This window comes from Sinohyriopsis cumingii, chromosome 3 (assembly GCF_028554795.1).
Source record: "Sinohyriopsis cumingii isolate HCF-2022 chromosome 3, ASM2855479v2, whole genome shotgun sequence".
Lineage (NCBI taxonomy): Eukaryota > Metazoa > Mollusca > Bivalvia > Unionida > Unionidae > Sinohyriopsis > Sinohyriopsis cumingii.
Genome location: NC_142963.1, coordinates 146,789,936 through 146,815,572, shown reverse-complemented (window position 1 = coordinate 146,815,572; position 25,637 = coordinate 146,789,936). Strand labels below are relative to the sequence as shown.

The window sequence follows — 25,637 nt, the reverse complement described above, 5'->3', positions numbered from 1 at the left end:
ACAGCATATCTTAATTGGATATATATATATATGTGTGTGTGTGTGTATACCTATGTGCCGTTAAACCTTTTACATACATACATTCATCTTACATACATACATACATACATACATATACATACATACATAGATACATACATACATACATACATACATACATACATACATACATACATACTACTATTAGTACCACCAGGGGCCCCGAGTGGTCTAAAGGGCTCTCTGTTACGGATCACTGCCATATCACCTCTGTCTGCGTGGGTTCCAGTCTAGGATTCGGCCAATGTGGGTATGTGAGAAAGTTTGCCAATATCTTCTCGTGGGTCGGTGGTTATTCCCGGAGTTTTCCCGGGTTCTTCCTCCACCATTAATACTGGCCGCCATGCATAGCCTATCGTGTGTTGCAAAATGGCGTTAAACCCCACAACAATAACAACAACAACTAGTACCACCAATAATAATAATAATAATAATAATAATAATAATAATAATAATGATGATGATAATAATAATAGTAATAATAATAATGCTGTATTTTCATTTTTTTTTCCCTCCATATTAGTTCTACAGGTGGTAGGTACTACAGTTGTTGGTGCCTTTGCCGTAATCACCATCGTCATCATCAAATATTATTCAAATTAGAATGGCTCTGTCTTTGACTTTAGTCCGTGTGCCCGTAGGAAGTCCAATTACTTGCTTTTCAAGAGCACTCGTCTATATGCAAGTGATTGTGAAAGTTAGTCATTTGTATAATTATTGTCAAAAACACGTTTCCCAATTTATTAATTTATTATTTCGACTGAGTTTGAATTTGGTATAGTGGAAAAGCAACTACAACGTATCGACACTTCCCAATACTAGCAAACTATTGTGAGTATGTATGTATGTATGTATGTATGTATGTATGTATGTATGTATGTATGTATGTATGTATGTATGCATGCATGTATGCATGCATGTATGCATGTATGTATGTATGAATGTATAGATGTAGGTAGGTAGGTAAGTAGGTAGGTAGGTAGCTAGGTAGGTATTTGTGCGTGTGTGTGTGCGTGCGTACCCATGTATGTGTATATGCATGTATGTATGTATGTGCGTGCGTGAGTGCGTGCGCATGTATGTATGTATGTACGTACGTACGTATGTATGACTGACTGACTGTCTGACTGCTTGCATACATTCATGTATTAAGCATTAATGGATGCCATGACAGTGATTATAATATGGTGACGATTATACGTTTCTCACCTAAGGAAATTTCATTGTAGATTAAAATCTACTGTACAAGTTAGAAGAATTTAAGTTTGCGTAAGTATTTGAAATAAATAAAATGGGGTGATAAAATGGCATATCCAAGGTGCGATTCTTTATGCCTGTCTGTTTCACCATCATTCTATGTATGTCTATTCATCCCCCACCCCAAATTTTTAAGGTGAGTAAAGTCAGACACGTACTTTTATTAGAATTTTATTGGCTAATAGTTATTATGTTACAGCATATATACATTTGTAAGTCACCACCGGCATGGGTCGTCATCAACGTTGCCAACAAAATAAAAAGCAAAACAAATTTGAAAGCGAACAAATATTTTACACTAAATATCAACATGGAAATATAAATATATTTATAACTATGCCTTTACACCTTTATGAACTCTGTTAATTCATGATTCTCGATTCAGAGATTAAATTATCTCTTTGTTTATTGTCAAGACAGAATAATTTAATTAAAGACCCCATAGACGCCTTTGAAGAGTACCACAATGAAAACGAAATGAACATGTAACATTATTTATTATTATTATATATTATTGCCAACATTGCGACATATCCAACATTGCGACATAATATAAAATTCTCCGTATCTCCGTTTTATTATATACGTGTCAAAAATGCATATTTGAAATAAATTTAATATATTTATATTTAGGACGAACGAAAATATTGTTTACCCCCATCCTGGTGCACAAGATAAGACGACGTTATACTTCATAAATCCCGGTGTTAGGTACATGTGGGTTTTTTTTCGAGAAAAACATTGTTTGTTGAAGTATATGCCACAATGAGAAGAGAGGTGTAATGTGTTATAACAAAAAAAGATGTGTGTAATGTGTTATAACAAAAAAAGATGTGTGTAATGTGTTATAACAAAAAAGATGTGTGTAAAGTGCGATAAGAAAAGAGAGTCGTAAAGTGCTATGACTAACAAGAGATGTATAGATTGTTATAACAAACAAGAGAGGTATAGAGTGTTATAACAAACAAGAGAGGTATAAAGTGTTATAGCAAAAGGAGAGCTTTAAAGTGTTGTAACAGAAACTAGTGGTGTGAAGTGTTAGAGCAAAAAGACAGGTGTAAAGTGTTATAACAGACAAGACAGGCTTAAAGTCTTATAACAAGTAAGAGAGGTTTAAAGTGTTATATAAAAAAGAAGCCTAACGTTCAAACAAACCGTGTGTCACTGAAAAAGGCGACTTACCACTTATTTTGATATGTATGGCACATAATGACCAAAGTTAATCTGACTACTGCTGATCAATCGATACAAGAACCAGAGTTACAGGTAGGAGACTGGTGAACTTGTATGTTCGAGTAATGTAAAAGTTTGACTACAATAGACTATAAAATATCATGTCGTTGTAATGTAAAATTTGACTACAATAGACTATAAAATATCATGTCATTGACATAATCTGACTCTTACTAAAACTGTTAATTAACTCTTTGAAATGTTGGACAATGTTAAAAAAAAAAGGTTTCATCTTTCCAACAAAATTCACTCCATGTTGATGTGGGTGGGGAGAGATTAACTGCCGGTCAGATTGAAGGACGGACCGATAAACGGACAGGTCCACACCGGAGAGTTGAAAGTTAACAATGTAATTTTAGCCATATGTGGAACATTATATTTTCTTTTATATCACTGAGAATTGTAAAATAAAATATTTTAACAATTAAATGATATTGAATGTTACATAAACACTGCATACGTGGTATACGTCACCTTTTTCATACATTGGTTGTAAGTACCTTAGATGTCATACATAATCATAACACATGCAAACAGTGTAAATAGAGTCGTATCCCAAAAAATGTATATGTACGTGACAGATATTTTCTTTATAAATTAGAAGATAAGAAAAAAAAGATCATGTAGAGGATTAAAAAGAAAGAAAGAAAGAAAGAAAGAAAGAAAGAAAGAAAGAAAAGAGGAAGGAAGGAAGGAAGGAAAGAAAGAAAGGGATAAGATCATGATGAGGTAGAATTTGCACCTTTAAACCTAATATTTCAGAAAATTCAAATGAATTAATAATGTATAAGGTAATTGAATTTCCCAAGATTTTTTTTAATCAAGGTCCAAAATTAAATTGAAATTATTTTACAACAGTAACTGATCTCTTTCCCAAAATGTTCATTGTATAACAATAAAATAATTTTTAAAAAATTGGGAGTAAAATTGTTCTTGCAAACCATAGTCACTTAGTTTACCTAGATTGCGCCTGATATAGCATAAAATTAATCAAATCAACATAACTTCTAGAACTCTTCTGTATTGAACTTAAGTGCAGAGAACTGTGATGTTTCACAGCAACCTAGACCTCTGAGCATATCCGTGCAAATGGGTACTTCTGTGTCGGTCAAGTAGCCTAGTTTAAACCCAAATACCGATGGCTATCGACGACTATTTGAGATAGAACAACATCTCATTAAAGTGCAAGGCACAATATTGTATTCTTTAAAGTTAATTTTTTTCTTCCCTTTTTAGAAAATATTAAAAACATAGAAGAGAGCACTTAGATGAGTTTACAAACATAAATTAAACATATTCAAGTGTTATTTAAGATTAAATGGCACACATATTTCATACAAATATATAAATTTGTGTACACAAGAAACAACAAATATTTACTACTTCATGATTTCACCAAGAGATGGTAGTTTTACGATGCGTACCACACAGTGTACATACAGTCCAGCGCGTGCATCACACTCAAAGTTTTAAAAATTTCTTCGTTTACTGCACCGCTTTGGAAAATCTTTATCCTCTTCCATCAAGTACATATATGCTCGTATTGTGAACAAGGCAGACATAAATTCTTGTGGGTAACAGCTCATAGTTTAAAAACAACATAAAATGAGGAATTACAGATATGTTCAATCTGTGTTAACCTTTTTAGCCAAAACCATTATCACACCATCGTCCATGACAGACTGGTTGACTGCCGATTGCATAAAAGCAAAACTAGTATCTCGAAAAATTTGTGCATTCACTCCGTGCCTGATGAGTTTGTTCCAGTGATGCGATGAATCCAGTCTGTGTAAGATGACATCCGGGTGAAGACACTCGGATAACCGATATGCTGGCAATCTTCGCGGCCCCAAGATACAATTCCAACCAGGTAAAACCGGCCGTTGTATCGACAAGACAACGGACCTCCGGAATCTCCCTAAAATAGAAATGGGTATCAACTCGTTTCATTTGATGAAATTAAATAATATGCTATTTTATAATGACCGAGTGAATGAATTACTCACACCACCCGAGTGTGTCCGCTACAAAATGTAGTTCTATGACTTTTGTGGATATTCACAATCACATTTGCATATTGACACGCAATATATACTTAGTAATTAATGAATAGTGCCATGGTATGAATTTGTTTCATTTCGTGATATTAAATAATTAGCTATTATAAGCAATATTATGAACAGTCAATCTGTCAAGCACCTGAGAGGCAATACTAATCTCTCTCTCTCTCTTTTATATATATATATATATATATATATATATATATATATATATATATATATATATATATATATATATATATATATATAGTTATTGTGTTGGAATGGAAAGTCCAATTGTATCAACTAGTTTCATTTGGTGATATAAAAAAATCAGCTATTATCTGCACTAATAGGAACAGACAACGTGCGTGTGTGTGTGTCCTTATCATTGATATATGCCTTTCCTAATGCAAGTGTCTACAATCCTGCAGTAGTGCCATTAAAATAATAATTTGTGATTTGTATTTAGACAGTGTCACATATGCAATATACATTACTTATCATTTACACTCAGACAAAACGAATCTTAAAGTTTTGTTCTTGTGTGTGCTTGATTCGTTTTTCTTAACACAGACACCATTGCACATCATGCAAACTTTTGTACAATCTATTTTTGCTGTACAATTCAAATGAGAGGATAGTCCATACGAGATAGCGGACGAGGATGGCAAAGAAGATGAATGCGAACGCTTATGGCATCATTTGACAAATATCTATTCGTAATGTCAGCTATATTGACCTGACATGGTCCTCTTCCTTCAGCATTGAAGCAGACGGTAAAATCGGACAAGGATGTCCGCCATTGTCTTCCACACTCCGATTTCCCAATCACAGAACCCCGAACTTCTCGCAGATATCCAGCTAATTGTTCTGCATTTTCTTTATCTATAAAAGTGTGCGTATTAGTATCATGAAAACGTGATATTCAGTCTTTTCCAGGCAAACAACTTTAAGACATTTACAACATAATGCTATAAAGAAAATACTTTGCATTTAATGCTTTTTAGACTACGTATCTACGATACATAATAGAACACCAGGCACAGTTTGGATAGTGCAACATACTTTGAATTGTGTGTTTAAAAAAGACAATATTTATAAAGCGTTTCGGTTCACTTTCGGCTTCCTTTCAATTCAACATTGTTCAAAAGTCATAACTAACTTTACAAGTATGAACAAACTTGAAAATACTTTAATGTTTACAAATAACTAATCGGATAATCATTGTAAACATTTAATCGGATGGTCATTGTATACACTCAGTTTTAATTTGTACTTCCTCCGAAAAGAATCCAGATTGAACTTAGATGACGATAGTATTTTACGTACTTTATAACTAGCATTCTGCGTGCTCTAATATGTAAAATCCACAGATATTGGACACGGTGGTTCTTTCTTTTTTTTCATGAATAGTGATCTCTTAGTTTGTGTCCCCTACATTAGGCACTTTACTGCCCAAAATAACTTGCTTCAATAAAGAATTAGACTGGGAACACTTTACGTGATGAGCTTATAAGTTAGTGTAACCTTAAATTACCGTTACCTACGACTTTCTAACGTGTGTGTGTGTGTGTGTGTGTTGCATTTTAAGTGTAGCTTTAACAATTTTTCAGTCATTCGCTACATTATCTGCAACGTGGCAGTTTATAGCGATGTCTAGCACTGGGGCATCATGCCGCAGACATGTAGCATGATGTCCCACTCAGTCACATTATCGTGACACTGGGCCGACCAGTCTTAGCATTAATCTCTTAATGATGAGCGCCAAGCGTGGCAGCTGCTAGTACCATTTGTATAAGTCTTTGGTATGACTCGTCCGAGTTCGAACCCGCGACCTCCCGTATCCGAGCCGGACGCTCTAACCACTTAGGTCACCTGAGCGGTGTCTCACTGTTGTAATTTCAATCATTCGCACGGACCCTGCTGAGGACTCCGCCTCAACTGGCAGACACATATTTTATTATTTACCGTCTATTGTATGGGCTAGCCGGGTACAACCAAATTAGCACTCTCTCCTAGTCACACGACAGACCTGGCTGAATGAGACTAATCGGTAGATGACGTGAGTGTACCATAGGATTTTTAAACTGGCTCTGAAGTTCCACCTTAAACATGCATAATCGCTAAAAAAAATAGTATGTAGGTTGGTTTTTGTAGGCCGCAATCGGAGCAAAGTGTTCTCTCCTTAAATTGCTAGCTTTCATTTTGTCTATGAAGGACATTTTGTCAAAGCTTTTAACAAATATTTCATTATGATTGGCGCAGAATGGCTTTGTCCATTTTCATAAATAGGTCTGCAAGGAAACCGGTTTTAAAAAATATATTTAACAAACGATAACACCAACAACAGCAACAACATCTGCAGTAGCAACAACAAACAGCACCATATCACTTTCGTCAACAGTAAATTCTATATGAGCTAACACAACGAAACTTGTATTTACCTTTGGTTTCTCCCCATCCTGTAACCCAGCATTCTCCATCCGTTTCGATTTCTGTCAAGTAATCATCTGTACTGGGATTGAATTCTTGCAGACGATTCAGGGGTTTGCTTGGCGGCAAACAAATGGGTTGATGTTGACCAGACAAGATGTTGATCCTCTCTTTTAATTCAACCAGGGCTATGTCATGCGCATAACGTATTTTAAGTGAATCACCAGTCGTGTTGTCATTGTCGTTTTGCAGCTGTTGCAAGCTTTCGAAATTCTCATGCTGAAATTAGTTTTTTCCAAATTTTAAATGTATTTTATTTTTATTTTTAAATCAGACAGTTAACGAAGTTACCATTTAGCCATTAACGATTTCAAAAGCAAAATTATATTATCAACATGAAACGTCGGTTGATGTATTAATGACAAAAGAATGGCGACGCCTAATGCATAACCATTCTCCAATCATCTTTACTCGATGGCAGATTGGGTGTTCTAGCACTGTTTCAAGATCAACCCAGAAAGTACTGTTGTGGCAATAGTATGAAGGCAGTGTGTTTTTCGTGAAATATAATAACACTCAGGGATCTAATAAAGTAATTAAAAACCCCAAATGACTGCAATATTAAACTTTGACCTCAGTTTCAAAATATCCAAAATATGAACATCGGATATTCATTGTTTCGCAGAGACCTCATCGATCAGTTGTCTTTCAAGCCGTTTCTCAACTCCGAGGAATTTAGATACACAGGCAAAACTGTCAGCCATCCTTGCCTGTTTTATAATGATGAAATGCACCAGCTGGAATTGCAGCGGTCATTCACTTTCATGAACATTATACCAGTACGTACAGATAAGCTTTGATAGTATCAAGCTTTAGGTGAAACTATGATACTGGCACTTGGGGTTGCGTTGCTTGGCTTTGGTTTACGGCACAGAAACACGCTGAAGGGTTTATTGCGCAGAACCAAGTAAGTAAGCGCTACGATGACGGATCTAGGCCCATTCGCTGGTGGAAATAGAACCCACCTACTTCTGGTCACGAGATCAAAGGCGTAGCCACTGAGACTCAAAGAAATGTGTTCCTTGCTATGGGCATGAATTAAATTTTTATGCTTTTAAAAATTAGATACGGCTGTACTGTGCATTAAAGGTTTGATTTATGGTTTTAAATTCTAATACAATTTATATTTCTTTTATAATCCAGGGTGTCAAAGTACATATAACGAAAAATCCGCAAACTAACAGGACAAAAATGTTCTCAGTCTCAAACTGTTGAAACTTTGATACGATCGATGCCCATTACTTCAAGAACAGGAACACCATACAAGTTCATATCCTTCTAAAAACTATTTAAATTTACATGCAATATTGCGTTATCTACATGTATTTACTAATGCAATCCCCAATCCAATTCATATGTAACCACCAAAATCTGAACTAGTCTAGTGTATTGATGTATAAAAGCCCAGAAAGTACTAAATATGCCACAATTCACACAGTCGGTGAAAAATCCACGAATTGGGAAAAGGCGCATGTGTGGTGACTCAGTGTATCTTAAATGTTGTAAAATAATCATGCAATGCGAGATTTGACAGAGACAGCCCAGGCAAAATGATGTATTTTAGGGGGAAAAAACTTTACCTGTATTTCGGCTGAGGTAAAGTGAAACAAGTGTGAAACTCGTGTCAGAATTACTAAACATGCGAAACTCGTGTCAACTGCAGTAATGTATTCTAAACAAATTTGAAATGTGTGTCAACTGCAGTAATATGTTCTAACAAAAGTGAAACTCGTGTCAATATTATTAAAACAGGTGAAACGGAACTCGTGTTGAAATTTCTAACATCCATCTCTTTTCTCTGTCAAAAAGGTTTTAAGATGCAGTTATATAATCTAATATGAGAGAGAGAGAGAGAGAGAGAGAGAGAGAGAGAGAGAATAAGACAGCGCTTCAAATGGCTTTGTATGTACCTTTATAATGCGAAGTATCTCGAAAGATTTCTGCCCCGAGGAGCTATCGAACGATAATTGAGTTTCTCCAACATATGCTCTCCAAAACATGGGGCTGTTGAAAGAGCTGTGAATAAATAAAAATAAATAAATAAATAAATAAATATTTTTCTCCCTTTCCTAAATATTTTCCTCCTACAGCTGTTACTTTCACTGCCATCATTAACAATAACAACCGCAACAACGGCAACGCGGTATGACTTTTAAGTCGTCTGAGATTACGAGAAAGTACGCTCTGAGAATTGGTATTAGGAGTAATCTAATTATGACCGCAAATTAACGGCGATATGTATTGGACACGATAACTATGTTTCTGTGTAGTGACATAGAAATTGAGTTCTTGTAACCATTTGCAATGTCAAATTGTGCTTTTTTTCATTGCGATGACGCAGATACTATAAATAATTACCAAAACGAGAAAAAAACATTATATGTTTGAAAAATTTGAAAATTTTCAAAATTGTTTTTATTATGTGTGCCACAAGTCTTAGTGATGAGATTCTTTCAGTATTCAAGGTCAAGATAATCCTCGCCAACAGTAAAGCGTTCATCAATTTATCTGATAGCAACATAATTTGAAAATCGCCTGGTTTTTCTGAATATTGTTTCGAAAAAATTATGGCTTTTCGGTTGACAATCGATTTTATTTGCCTGCATGTCAGGAAATCATCTCACCTTTTGAAGCAATGAGCGGTCGTCACGATCCATTTGTCTCCAATAAGAGCCCCAGCACATGGGTACTGCCCATCGAAGAATCGCAGCGACACCTGCCATGGCCACGCACCACGTGGTGCTGTCGAGCCTCCCACAATTCGTCTCAATCGGGTCGGCTGGTGAGGGTTTCCGCAAACTATATCTGAAAGGAGCAAAATGGAACCAATATTCAATCTGAATCGTGTTTTAAAAAATCCAGCTGTTGTAGAAGGTTTAGCTTTTAACGGTAATGTAAAAAAAAATACAAAGAAGAACAACATCAAATTGAAACAAACTATAACAATTTGCATATATTCAGAAAAATGAATACCATAATCCTAGTGTTGTGCCACACTTGTGGATTATTTCGCAACACTGTGGAATTGTAGAACCTTTTTGTACACAGCAACGACAGTCATTAAAAATGTGTAAATATTTAGACAAATATTTGATTATATTGATGGATGTTCATCTTAACATCGTCTACATAACTGTTGTGCTGGATTACCCTGTTGAATACTTTCCCTTTAACTCGTTGTATACAGAGCGTTCTTGCTTCTTTACTGTCCGAGTTGTCAAACGTGCTCTCCTTGACAGTTCTCGCACACATCTCATCTCTTTCCGCGCGAGTTGGAGTCGCGCCTTGACGAGCGTGAGGATGTGAGAAAACATGCCCTAGCTTTCCGTGTATCTGTGGTTCTTCCCGGAGTCATCCTGGGTGCTTCCTCTATCAAATATACTGGTGGAAGAAGAACCTGGGAAAAGCCCTTCAAGTAATTTATTCTAACATCTCTACAATAGACTGTCTTCGTGTGCATGCAAACGCATTCAAGGAAATAAATCATAAAAGAGTAGAGTGATTTGAGAACCTGCAGGTCACGTGACAATACTATGTAGATAAGTCGATATACATACCCTCCGGAGGCATGTAGTTTAACATAAAAAGCGGACAAATATTTCGAAATGGGATTCAGAAAATCAAGGAGTCGGTCTGTCTGTCTGCATGCATGCATGCATGAATGTATGTATGTATGTATGTATGTATGTATGTATGTATGTATGTGTGTGTGTGTGTGTGTGTGTGTGTGTGTGTGTGTTATGATCGAGGGATGGATGACTGGATGGGTATATACATATACGTATGTACGTACGTACGGATGGATGGATGGATGGATGGATGGATACACAATAGTAAGAATGGTCAGAACATCATACATAAACCAGATTCTTCAAAGAAATAAAAATTGTCTATAGTGACATATCATAAGAACATTCTAAATCATGTTCACCGTAAAGAAAAATATTCTCAATAAAAGAATGCTTAGGCTCCGTACTTGATAAAACACACAATTGGCTGCCGCCAAAATCTATATTACACTCTAATAATGTGGTTACTAATGAATTATTCACAGCCATCGTCTAAATGAGGGGAAGAATAATACATTCAGGAAAGCAAATTAAACGATATTTTTTAACAGTTTCAAAGCTTAGTTGTAGAAAAGCCGATGCTATCATCTATAGTTCTGTCATTTCGTTTTGTATGTTTTGCATCCAAGAGTTCTAATCTTTCAAAGGCTTCTTAGCCAAAATTTGTCTTGCACATATCACATTCAGCATATACCAGCATGGCTTATAGTTCCAAAGGAATGGTTCGCAACACAACTATGCTTTGAATGAATAGTAATAAAATGATATCCCATCTGTTGAACTCGAGTCCTAAAGCTCTCCCTTCCCATCCACTTCCCCTTCCCCTCTCACTCCCCCTTCCCCCTCTCCTTCCCCCCTCCTCTAAATCGACCAGTCCATTGCTGAAAGCATGCATATATCAAATGATTTTCTGGACGTGATATCATTGCTGCTGATTGTGTAATGTTTTTAGTATTAGTCCATGAGAACTTGTTGTAACTTTAGAGGTCTTTAAATGACCATGTGTAAAAAGTTTTTTTTAGTAACGCTTGAACATTATTGTTTCATGTACGTCGTTCATTATTTAATGCACTCATGGTAGTTATGACGGGAACTCTGAATCGAGTTGGCGGATATTGGAAAACTTAATGGAATCCATGAACCTTATATCGAGGACCACTTATCGTTGGATCTCCTTGAACCCGAGATCGAAACCGTTAGTAACCATAGTTGCTTAAAGCGAGTGTTAAACAATTGCTGACGCTAAATTTTATACTTACATACACTGGTGATTTTGGAAATCGATTTACCTTGTATGCCTTGTGGATGGTCACTCTGTAATGCCGTGGGCGTTTCTACTAACATTGTGGCTGTAGTAGTTGTTAATATTACTCCAGAATCTTCGCTTCTGGCCCCAGAGTCTGTAAATATAGGTGTTCCATTTATAAAGTATTGCCATTTAAGAAATAATGGTTCTTTAATAATTATTATAGAGAAGGCAAAATATTTTGTTGTTAATGACATACATTTATAAAATAATCTTGAATATTCAAGGCATGACTTTTATTTGTGGAAACATGCTGCAATTCGTATTACAGACAAGTCACTGAAGAAACGTTTCATGATATGGTAATTTAAACAATAACAAATTTTGGAGGGGTATAAAATTTGATTGTTATAAAACGTAAGTTAAATTTATTTAAAATTATTCTGCTCTATTCTTAGCATAATGTCACCTTTCTGATGCACGTGCAACTAGAAAGCTTGAGGGTGTTGACAAGAAAACATTGTTCTGAAATTAATGAACCGGAAACAGATCTCACAATGGACTCAAAGAATTATTCCGCGTGCAATAATATATATCGTCAAAGAACAGACATTCTTATGAAGCTATGATACAATCCTTCAAATAAAATTTCAATTGGTATGAATTTTTCGAGGTGAAACAGAGCAAGTGTAATCAAATTTTAAAATGCACACTTGCATGCTAGGAGTGTCATTATAAAATAACGTGAAATAAATATTAGCTTTGACTAAATATTTTGATGGTATCAGGAACACAATGGACATACAGATTATTATATTAAAATTCTAATTTAAATTATAAAATCATACTAGAGGTCTATCAACATACATGCACTATCGTCTGCACAGCATTTAGGACCGGAAGTGGAACCATAGCAAAGCGGAATTCCCCAAGCGTGCACGGCCTCTAGGGTGCAGCTCCTTCCACACCTTCCGAAGAGAAGAACTGTCTCGCACAATGTAGGTGGGGCTACTGGCGTCATATAGCCTGCAACATAATTATTGAAAACACGCATGAAAAGCAAAGAGGTGAATAGATTAAAACTTACAGCGGGCAAGGGCAACTTGTTGATTCGTGTAAGATTATTCAAATCACGTGAAATATGGGAAAACGCATCGCCTTGTGGTGACGGCTTCATTGAATCTGTTCAGTTTAAGCGTTATTACGTAACTCGGAAGATTTGGTTATATTTGTAACAACAATCAAAAGTATATTTAAATTCTACTGATATATTAGCACAATTAAGATTCCCAGAGCTTGCGATCTCTGCTGATGTAGTTCTCAGCTGTAAAATATTAAAAATTTAATTTAATACAGGCGTGTGTGTGTGTGTGTGTGTGTGTGTGTGTGATTTTGAAGAAACAAAACATTCATAACACGTTAGAGAGTTTTTAAACTAGTTCAAAATACCATAGAGCAAAGTCAACATGCTCTACTTACCACACACTTCACTAGAATTATTTAATAGCATGTAATAGAAATATTTTAGGTGTCACATATACAAGATATATCTTCATGTTGTTTTCAATGTGTTATATATATAATGGAAAAAGCCAGAGACATAATCCTACAAATTACTGTCATCGATTCTATTAACTGATCATATATTAGGTGAAAAAGGCGCGTGTGTGGGTTTTTTAAAATAATTTTAAAGTACAAATAAGATTTTTATTTATATAAATAAGTTAGCACGTGTTTGAAGGCTAATTGTATTTTGTTGCTGTTGATTTGTATACATTTCAAAACCGTTATATTCTTAGTTACACTTTTCATATGCCATTATAATATAATCGTTACAAATAATTGCACAATATCATTGTTATTCATTACAATATATATGCTTTGAATTGAAGTTCTTTATGTCCGTCTCGTTCCTTAATTTGTTTTGTCAGATTGTCACGATTTTAATTTAGTAAACTTATGGTATGTGCTGTTGGTATTCAAGACTCCGTTTCTAGTTTTGTTCAACTTTAGTGATTATTTATTGACTAGTCAGAGTCGGTGTCTGAAAGATATTTCTTAGCAGACATCATAATGTACAGCATTCAGGAGGAATTTTGACAGCATGGATTAGTCTCCTAAGCTCTTAACATCAGGGATTCGCTTTATATTTTTCAGTTTATGTGTTTAGTAATTTGAGATAGGAATAATTATTATATAGGGTGTTTGGGTCGTGTTTTATATTGGCATGATCTACTGATATTCAGCTTGAGAGATCTTACGAATGAGTCATACAAATGTGAACCATGAGAAAACCAAGCAAGTCTAAAATTAGAGTTTCGTGATGTGCTGTCATTGGGCGATTAGAGAAAATATTTGGAGCGTTTGCATGTTTAAGAACGTTTTAGTTGACAACTACTGTTGTCTTGAAGTTCATAGACATAGGGAAAGTAATCGGCATCAAGCCAGGCTCACGCAGGTGCTTGATTCGCTCGATATGACAATCCTTGCCTGTAACACTGATATTAAGAGTCACAGTGCTATTTGATAGCTAAGAGCACTCACAGAGCCATGTATTAATCAAAGGAACATATGTATGGAAGTACAGTATTTCAGTCGTTTATCTTTGGTATCTTTTATATCATAGAAAGTGGTTCCTTTTAGTATGTTTATATGATATTGTTTCAGTTATTCTCTTTTCCACAAAAGTCAAATTTCGTTTTATTTCACAAATGAAAATGACGCAATTGCTGAATACAAGCAAGGAATGATGCAATGTTTAAGCGAAACAACATCGCATTATATTTTACAGGATCCAGTGGCATATTGTTGAAAAGGAAAGGTAGTAAGCAGCACACGATATATGATAAAACTCCCACTCATCTATAATGTCAAAGAACCTTGTCTTCAAGCTATGCAGGTGAGCGATTTTGCAGACCCATTTTCCAAGTGCCAGTTGTTACTAAAGCATCTAAAAGCGTTCCAGGAATGTTCCATAACCTAAAAATATCTCACCTTAGCTAATAATACACACGTATTGTCCAAGGATACTCGATTTGCTTCATAAATAGCAGTGACCAGACGAGATTGGAGGCAGTTTATCGGGCTAAACTCCCCACGCCTCAGCAATTGTTGAGATAGCATCATCCAATGTTAATAGCACCTTACCGATTCCATTCATTTTAATTCCTTGACTTTCCGCGATCGAAGAACATCTCGGTAGTAAAACGCCCGTTCCAGTTTTATGAATGAAGACCTTAACACTGCAAAATATTGTTTGCAAAGCAAGATTTGTATCTGAAACCAGCCGACCCCTCTGTAGTAGGCCAAAATAAATCTGCAGAACAAAATCGTGATTTTATGCTTTTGAAGTGGCTAATACTATATTGATTCCCAAGAGAAAGGAATGCGAGCAAGCCGTTTGAAGTTTACTTCATGCTAAATCGGTGGATATATGATTTATTATCACATTCACTGATAGGGTATCAACATAAGACGATTCAACATTAAAGTACTTTGCTAGTATTATGATAGACACTCCTTTCTTAGACCGAGTGGTTTAGCTTTTGCACCGCCCCACACTAAATAAACACTACCCTTTCTGGCACCAGCATTTCCATGTCAAAATGGCTTTCTAAATGCGTATTTAAAAAGTATAATGTCATTTTTGTAATCGTTCAAAGGACACACCCTTTCTGGTATTCGAAATAGACCCAGAAGCTATATTTATCAAGAGCTGGAATATTTTAGACGCAAAATATAATCACAAGAGTTGCAGCAAACATGGCTCATTATTTCCGAGGAAAATTCGTTCACCAGATATAATACATTTTCAAAAGAATTTTCCGTGAACACTTGTATCGAATACCAGAATGGGAAGGTTATATGCATAATGTTATCACACTATATGGTATAAACACACACACACACACACACACACACACACACAACCACCACCACCACCAACAACAACAACAACAATAACCAAAACAATAATATCTTTATGATCTCTCGATTTTGCACTCTAATTATAGCCAACAGATTTTTGACATTTCTATAATTTCTGTTTGCAGCATTATGGAAGAGTAACTTAATTACAAAAGAGTGACCGTTGCTTTGACTTAGAAAATAATTGAAAGGAAACGAACTAACGCTAGAAACTTGCAACCATTCTTATCATGTTTCACTCGTTTTGACTTAAAAATAAAACGAACTCTAATTTTCATATTTTCTGTTAAATTTATACTTATTGAATGTAAATTTATATCAAACGTGTACTCAAATAAACAGAGCAATTTAAAAGATAAGACCGATTAACGTTTTTTTTTAAACAAATATCGCGCCGATGGTCTAGGCTATAAGACGCGCCATCATGGATATAATTGTGAGGTTACTAGGTCACGTATGGTCTATCGCGAATAAATTTGTCCTGCAACCCAGTAATGAAAACAAAAACCACACAACAACAATGTCAAACAATGTGGGAAATATTGAAGATAAATTGTGTTTGTAAAGATAAATGAAGAACTATTTTATAAGTCTTCCAAATTAGTGCATTCTACTCAAAGAACCTATCATTGTTCAAGACGGCAAAATAAATATTACTAAACTCAAAACTATTCATGATACCCCGAAATGCTCCTAAGGCGTGTACTTTTCTATACGAAGCCAAATTATATTGAAAATTTGTTTTGTTCATGTTTTTGGGGGTTGTTGATGTTGTTGCTGTAGTTTTGTTTTTTATTTTATTTTATTATTTTATTAACCCCGTAATAAATTTATTGACGTCACAAGTACTTGAATTCGGAACATACTTGTGCTTTTCCGTTGCGATTCGAGTAGCTTCTACCCCCTAAAAGAGACTTAGAAATTAGTAGTTCTCATACTGGTAAGTTTTATGCGGACGAACATCCGGCTACATGTGTGAAGAACATATTCTTATATAATGACAGGTATTGAAATAGCTCTCGACGTTTCAACAATCGATGAAATATGTTATTCGTGCAATTATGTAGCGAAAAGTTAAAGAAGATTCATTCGCCTGAAACTGTTGCATATATTACTTAGTGATTGTGACGTCAATGAAGTGTCTTTTCTTTCTAAAGCGCAATAAGAACTCCTTGCTTGAGGGCAGTTCAAAATACCATTATGTCAATCCGCGTTGTTTTGTTTTCCTGCGTGAACGGAAAATGCCGAGGATGTTATAACTGTAGTACTCATTGACGTGTCTTCGCGAATGACAATGAAACGAAGTGTTTGAGGCTGCTAAAACATAATAATTTGTTTATTTAGCTTTGTTTCATTCAAAGGTTGCATAAATGCATATAAAATGAAAAGTACATGTATTTATTAATTGTTCAAATGTTGATGCCAGTCTTTTATGACGTGAGTCTCTTTTGTCGTATGTCTGGCCGGATTTGTCGATTTGAGAAGTATCATCATTTCGATTACACCCGAGTCTCTTTCAGAGTTTACACCCGAGTCTCTTTCAGAGTTTACACCCGAGTCTCTTTCAGAGTTTACACACGAGTCTGTTTCAGAGTTTACACACGAGTCTGTTTCAGAGTTTACACACGAGTCTCTTTCAGAGTTTACACCCGAGTCTCTTTCAGAGTTTACACCCGAGTCTCTTTCAGAGTTTACACCCGAGTCTCTTTCAGAGTTGAAGTTATTTTCCTTGCATCGGAAAGTGACGAAAATGATACAAATACTTTAAATATCGTTGCGATATGACTGAAAAAATGATAAAAGCTACGTTAAAAATCCAAAAATTCACACACACAAATACTTCACGGTACGAACTAATCGTGGTTTTACACGTAAAGAACCTTTAAATATGGCGACAATCTATACATAGGAAAGGTCGCCGGTTGCAATAAAAAGGTGCGAAGTTAACTTGTACAAGGGTAAGTAAAACCAAAACTCGGGTAATTACAACATTGTAGACACATTTAACATGCTTTATAACTGGTTTGCTACGACTAGTTCTTTTAAATGAAAGCATCATCGTCGCTGTGCAAAACTGAGACATTAGTATACACAGTACGAATGGTATGGAAAAATGGGAACCAGCCTGGAAATGGGTGAACCTTAAATAGAGTATATATGGGTTTGGCTGACCAGGATTGGTTAATAATGTAAGTTATGTTGAAGGAAAAAGAACCTTTTGAGAGTTTATCCTATTTGTAAGTGAAAAAATAGAGACATTGTTTTATTGATGGAATTTCAGTCCTTTAACAGTCTTGAATTTGGAACACTCATTACTAAAATTAGCACCTGACTCTTTGGTGCGGAATTGAAACCACATATTTCAAACACATACAGGTTCAGAAAATGCCGCGGCTCATATCCTTCCCTCTATACAGAAGCTGACATCCAGGTTTCATCTATACTGATAAATATAGGTTTGATTATGAGCATTTAAAAAATTTAAGTTATTGAATTTTTAATATCATGGGTTTTGCATAGGTTTACTATGGGAACTGAATTAATACCGTGAGTCCATTAGGTAGCTACGCGTCTATCCACTTCGAAAATATAGCGCTAAATTGTTATTTTTGAGATGGTAAATTAGTTTTGGTTTTGATAAAATTATGCAAGGCTATTATCTCCTTTGATTCACTGAGGGTATTTGATGATGATGATGATGATGATGATGATGATGATGATGATGATGATAATGATAAGAAGAAGAATTTAAGCAATTAATATGCCTAATTTCAATTATTAATTAGGCAGTAATAACTGAGTGGCGAACAGACTTTCTAGGAAGTATGTATGTATGTATGTATGTATATATGTATGTATGTATGTATGTATGTATGTATGTATGTATGTATGTATGTATGTATGTATGTATGTATGTCATAACGCCTAACTAACAAAAGCATCAACAAATTACAAATTAAAACGTCTGGCTAAAATGAGTTTCGTATTGCAAAAATATATTGACAGAATTACGATATTACGAATTTCATATTGCGAAATTATTACCAAATTTAAAGACAGCAAAAAATTACAATAATTTAGTAAAAGGTGCCATTTAATTTTTCCGCAAATTATATTTTCTCCACGTATTTTGTTTTTGAAAAACATCAAATTTTAGGGCTATGACAGTACAATACTATATGTTAATCAACATAGGTATGATAGGAATGCGATCAAACTCGGGTAAATGACTAACTTTGAATTTTTTTATCAGCCCGATGTTAATATGCTGACAATTTTAGCTCGACGTCGTATGGCATGTAAGAAGACATGTTAAATATACTTACGAGGGTCGTAAAGTTGAGTATCTAACAGGTTCGGTGTGTTTGATTATTTCGAGTTTGTTGCTTCAAGCACCACGGGTTTCTTCCTGAATGGCACTGGAAGCTTGGCTCAGATAGACAATCCTATCGGAAATAGCTGCTTAACAAATTTGTGGAATTTATTACTGATACAGCGAATATGCCTAAAGGGTAACGGTCTTGAATCATAAGTAATTCAATGAATGAATGAATGAATGAATGAATGAATGAATGAATGAATGAATGAATATATTTCTGTACCTTTCATTCGTGGGCAGTTTTGCCCAAGACTGTTCGGTATAGAGGCCAAGATTTTAATGTATGATACAGGAGTGCGATGCATCTATTGCAGTGGCTTAGCAACCACCCAAGCAAACCCCAGCCAGGCCCAATAGGCACCCAAAATTCCCATCAAACAACATTTTGTTTCGGAGCGGAGGCATAATTAGGTTTTGGCGTGGGGAGGAGGGCAGAATTGCTTTCTATGCCGTTGATCTACTAGAACTTTCATGGTATATTAAGACTTCATAAAATTCATTTTCATTTTTTTTAATGAAAAAGATCAGATAAACTGTTTGTGGGTTTTTTGTTGTTTATTTTTGTGGGTTTTTTTTAATTAGGATGGATATATAAATCAGTTAAGAAATTCAAAATGACTCTTCTGTTAATAATTTTAGATACAGTCAATGGGACAACTGTGAGGATCGAACTCGAAAATCGACAGATATTGTGTACCATCTGCTAGATAAATAAAATTATAGTGGAGGGATTCTTGTTTAATGTATACAAGTATTATTATCGCTACGAAGAAATGACCTTTAGTCACAAATGACATTATCTGAGTCGATATTGACAGCACTTTCAGAGCAGGTTACAAGATTTTTAAAACACCAAAGACGAAGATGCCGGTAGGATGTCGCACGCTTTCAAAATTTGCGAAGGGAATTAATTGATTAACCTAATTTCCGTTAACTTTACCCTTTTTTCCTACAATATAAAACGCGCTTTATTTTTGCTGCAAGTAAAACGGACAAGAAAATGTTTAATGATTCTCTTGCATGATCCTAAAATATTCACGAAAAGATATGCAGTGCACTTGGTATGGATTTATTTTAGTGAACGTGCACTGAACTGGTGTTTAAATGATTCTAAACTTAACTGAATGAAATTTTTAATTGATATAAGAATGCTTTATAACTATTCAAGCTATGTATTGTCATTAAAAATGAATTTTGAAAGCTATTCATTCATAGGGAAAAAATATTTGTGTTATGCCTTTCAAACGTGTTATTTTCTGAGTGTCATGACATGTTGTTTGATATAAATAAGACAATTCCAAAAGCAATACAATTAAGATTAATATAAAATATCAATGCAGTTGGAACATTTTTAAAAGGCATTTTCTATTAATCAAACTTGACTAATTTTGCCTAAATTCAGGCATTGAACTCAGCGATGAGATATACAAAGCCATGCTTTGAAGTTCATATAGGCATACTCAGCTACAATGATCTTATATAGCTATAGTTCAGGAGTAAAGTAATTTTCATCTGTCTGATTCTGTAGAATACACTCCTGAAAAGAATATTTATTTGTGGTACCTGTATCGTATGAGATTGGCAAAGGTGGAATACCAATTTTATTGATAAACCAGAACAAATAATTTTGTAGTATTTTTACTTTATTCAATGATAAAAGAAAGAAATCTGCCTGTGTGGATGAAGAATGCTTGGTGCGAGTTGTTGTTTTGCAAACAGTAAATAGTCTCCAATAATGTTTAATAAGACTGTACATAGCATGTGTCTTATGTCTTACACAATTGTCAGTGACCTTTCATGTAGTTATGTTGTAAATTGATCCGACACTCAATAAAAGACGACATACTTATATAAATACCGGTAATTTAAAATGAACAGCATAAAGTTTGTCGAATCATCTTAATTAAAAAATGAAAATGAAAGTAAAATGATAATTCTGGTAGATAATAATATAGGATTTATTTAAAGTATCAATATTACCACAAGGGTTATATTTCAGTATTACCACAAGGGTTATATTTCAGAAATATTGGAAGACCAGTATTATGTAAAGTTCCTGTCACTTCCAGTATGTATATTCAGTTTGGTAACACAATAATTTCGAGTAATTGTTAGGTAGTTGGAAAAATTATATTATCGACTGCCGATTCTAGAATCAATATTACTAATTTTATTGTTTTCGTCGTATCGCTAATATTCGTATTACCAGGTTATCAATTCGAGTTTAATCCCATATTGTAACGGACATAATATTTATAGAACTGAGGAAATATACATGTTTTTAGTTCCCAGTATGCGCATTCCTTTGTGATCAAAGTAATTATATTATTTTGTCGTAAAGATTCGGGACTTTGATAGGTTTGTCATAAAAGGATTTGTCCGATTGAAGCTCCAAAGTGCACACCAGTAGATGAAATATATGGAAGATGGTAAATTAAGTTGCACAATTGCAATTTTGTATGTCAAAGCAACTAAAACAGGTGCAATATATAAGATGCTATCCCAATTGGAGACTCAGTGGCTCACTGATTAGATGGTAGGACTTGGGATCTAAGGGTTTGGGTTCGAATCCTACATCGGACCTGATTATGTTGGCTACTGTGGTGTGTCCTTTTGCACGGCACTTTATTCCAATTGCAATGGCACTAAATAGCCTACTTACGTTCCTGTGCCGCGAAATACCAAACCAAACGAATCTGATTCATTTTGCAATGCAGGACCGAATAAGCGTTCTTAGTACGATTTCGTTTTTAAAAAGGTCTGTTTTCATATTCATCTATATGTATATAAAATGTACCAATGAAAAGGATCGTTCCGGTACACTTAGTGGTTATAGTGTCCTCCTCGGATGCGGGAGATCGCGGGTTCGATCCCTGGCCGAGTCATACCAAAGACTTATAAAAATGGTAATAGCAGATGCCTAGCTTGGTGCTCAGAATTAAGAGGTTAGTGCTAAGACTGGTAGGCTTGGTGTCAGGATAATGGGACTGGGTGGGCCCTGGTAGGCTTGGTGTCAGGATAATGGGACTGGGTGGGCCCTGATAGGCTTGGTGTCAGGATAATGGGACTGGGTGGGCCCTGATAGGCTTGGTGTCAGGATAATGGGACTGGGTGGGCCCTGATCAAGGAAGTACATGTGTCATATATTCTTTGTTCAGGTGCTAGGGTCATTGCAAAGGTCATTTGCAAAGGTAAATATTTATTTTTAAAGATTTAGACATTTTCGTCCTAATGACTTGCATTTACTGTTCAGGTTTAACTAAATATTGTATGCTAATTATCATTTAGGAAGGACACGTTGTTTCTGTCAAACAATCTGTTTCCATATATATGTCTAAGATAATATATAAACCAATGACTGAGGTTTTTCATAACATTTTTTTTTATTGAACGGGCTTAATGTATTCAAATGATTTACCACTCTATATACAAGCTTTCAGGTAATCCACATTTCAGGTAGAAAATTATTCTAATTTACCACAGTTTAAAATTTAACGAATCTCCAAATCTTCTAATTAGATTTTTTCCTCCAAATATTTCAAATTTTTAAAGCAAGGCTTGGCACAACAGTAAAAAATAAGAAAAAAAAGATTTACATCAAGATGAATGATCTAGGATGCAAATCTTAAGGAACTTATTTCCATTAATGTTTGTTTTTTCCACTTTCGCAAGAAAATATGCCTTAGTATTTGTTTTGGTAATGATGATAAACTATCCCAAGTATGACGTATAAAGCCGGACCAAAAAATGTTCTATGACTCACCGTTCTACAGATATGACCCTAAGAAGGGAAATCATTACAAGTAATCCAAAGAAGGAAACAAATAATTAATTTAATTGCATCACTCGTTTAGACATATGCGGTCTTCAAAAGCCTTGTTTTATACCCTTACAGTGTACATTTTGTTACACTGTAAACATGTACAAAATGTTTTATACCCTTACAGTGTACATTTTGTTACACTGTAAACATGTACAAAATGTTTTATACCCTTACAAGTTGACATTTTTACAAAATTCAACGCAGGTTATTTTAAGTAAAAAATTTTAATTAAAAATCTAAAATGAATCTGTTCATATTTGGTAAAATCTATTACGGATAAAAAAGTTTTTATTTTCTAAAAGTAGTGTAAATACAGTCGAAGACATAACATGTCTTAGGTACTTCATATTTCACTGTAAAGAATATTAATTGTCATTCAGTGTTAAGATCATTTTCACATCTCGTCTATAACAAAATCCATATCGTATAATGTGTACCGTATTCTGATAAAAAGCTGACGTTTTGTGGGCTTATTCGTATTAATCCATTATTCTATTGTCTTTGTAACATAAAAATGGATTGCTCTTTGTGGCTAGTAGCTGTTATGTATGGCAAGCATTAATTAGTTGCAAATTTCCCAGCGAGCGAGTAAAAGCAAAAGAGGAAGCGGACTTATGTATATGTATATATTTCCCCATAAAGATAGATTAATCCAGAACTCTAACTCGGAAATAGCGCAGGTAAGCTAGATTAAAAGCAAAACAGTTCTTTTCTCTGTGGATCATATTTGAGATGTACCTCTAGAATATTTCTGCAATCGTTCAATCGTAAGTGAAGAATTGCGTTTGAGTCTCTTTTTGTTCATCAAAATCAAACCCTCCTAATTAATGTTGGGCTAACTTACTAACACTAGAAACAATTTAAGTTCAGCATTACCATGTCATACTGTTATAAACTTAAACATTGAAATGAGTAAGTAAAGTCTGTCTGTCTGTCTGTCTGTCTGTCTGTCTCTCTCTCTCTCTCTCTCTCTCTCTCTCTCTCTCTCTCTCTCTCTATATATATATATATATATATATATATATATATATATATATATATATATATATATATATATATATATATATATATATATATGGTGCCTCTGCGAATGGGATATTTAAGTGTTTAGGTGAAGACGTTTATATTCTGAATGATGAATAATTTTTGCTAATAACGGCGTGTGTATGATTTGGTTTTTTAACGTAGCTTTAACAATTGTTCATTAATATCGCTACTATGTCAGCAGTGTGACAGTTTATAGTGATGTCTAGCACTGGGGCATCATACCGAAGACATGTAGCACGATGACCCACCTAGTCACATTATCCTGACACAAAGCCGACCAGTCCTAAGATTAACCTTTTAATGCTGAGCGCCAAGCGAGGCAGCTGTAAGTACCATTTTTATGTCTTTTGTGTAGCTCGGTCGGGGCTCGAACCCGCTTATAATAACAGATTTCTAGCGATAAATTAACTTGAACGAAAGTAATACTGTTGTTAATTAATATATTTCTATAATGGAGCTTGTAATCGACAAGAATATCTGTTTTGAAAGATTAAAACTTGAAAATGACCATGTTTCATTTTGACTGATTGGATCCCATCGTGATCATAATTTTAATTCTGAGTGTATGATCATACAAAATAAAAGGTGGAGATGGCGTTTGGAATTAGCAACCATTGCTATAGTAACAGTATGTGTAACCGCACCATATTTTGTTTGCTTATCTGTGGATAATCCTTCCAAAACATTAATTGACCTTTTTGACTGGCCTGCTTTATCATGTTATATTTTCCTTTAGGTGAAAGTAAATCTTGTCTTGCAAAGTTTTGGGGATATCGAAATGTCTTTTGTTAACAAAATCCCCACAAAATATTGTTATGGATAAAAATTAAATTAAATTACTTATAAGGGACTTATTAGAGACTGCCCAATGTGAAATTACCAAAGTTATTTTGTTTCAAAAATCTAGCTAACCTCCATCATTATTTGTAGCTCGAAGGTTGGTGCATAATTTCTTTGTTACGGACTTCCATCACTGACGGGGTCGAACATATTTGTATTGGCTTATTTTCTATTTCTTTATGAACAATTTCAGAATATATTAGATATTTAAATATTTTTTGTATATTAAATCTGTGATATCTTGATAAAATAGTTTTATTATAAATACAAACAATTTAAAAAACGAAACCTCTGTTATTTTGGAAAAATTGTTTTCAAGCCGGAATGTTCTTTTGTTATATATGTTCTTTTGTTATATAGGACTCAGCAATAAAAAATGTCCATGGCGGTGAGAAAAACCTATGAAAAAAATAAATCCACTTACCTGTCGGCAGATAGATGACCAGCCAGAAAAGAGACATACATCCTGTGAAAACCATCTTAGCAAATGTTTTCTTGTTCTTGGTGGACGATTGCAGAATCTTCATCTAAACGTGCTGACAAAAGCGTTGGAAAATGTTCAAGACTTCAGAGAAATATATAAATCTTCGTCAACGAGTATTCAGCACAAAACTGTATTTCCAAAAATCAACAATTAAACGCCTCAGATGAAATACCAAAATACATAAAGGTTCGCAGAGACAACGGTCAAAAACGCAGAACGACAAACTCTTGTATATTAATCTGTAATTAGTCAAGTTGA

At 34.7% G+C, this 25,637-nt stretch overlaps 1 protein-coding gene across 1 annotated transcript; it reads right to left on the bottom strand.

Annotated features, from left to right (window-relative positions):
- Window positions 1–1,454: 1,454 nt before the first annotated feature.
- Window positions 1,455–25,637, bottom strand: LOC149804087 (tryptase-like). The gene is made up of 8 exons (XM_089954035.1): window positions 25,320–25,637; window positions 12,747–12,905; window positions 11,923–12,033; window positions 9,689–9,869; window positions 8,975–9,080; window positions 7,016–7,283; window positions 5,311–5,456; window positions 1,455–4,447 (listed from the first exon to the last, which is right to left on the bottom strand). Exons 1-8 carry the CDS (start codon window positions 25,420–25,422, stop codon window positions 4,268–4,270), a joined length of 1,254 nt encoding a protein of 417 aa, XP_089810161.1. The 5' UTR covers window positions 25,423–25,637; the 3' UTR covers window positions 1,455–4,267.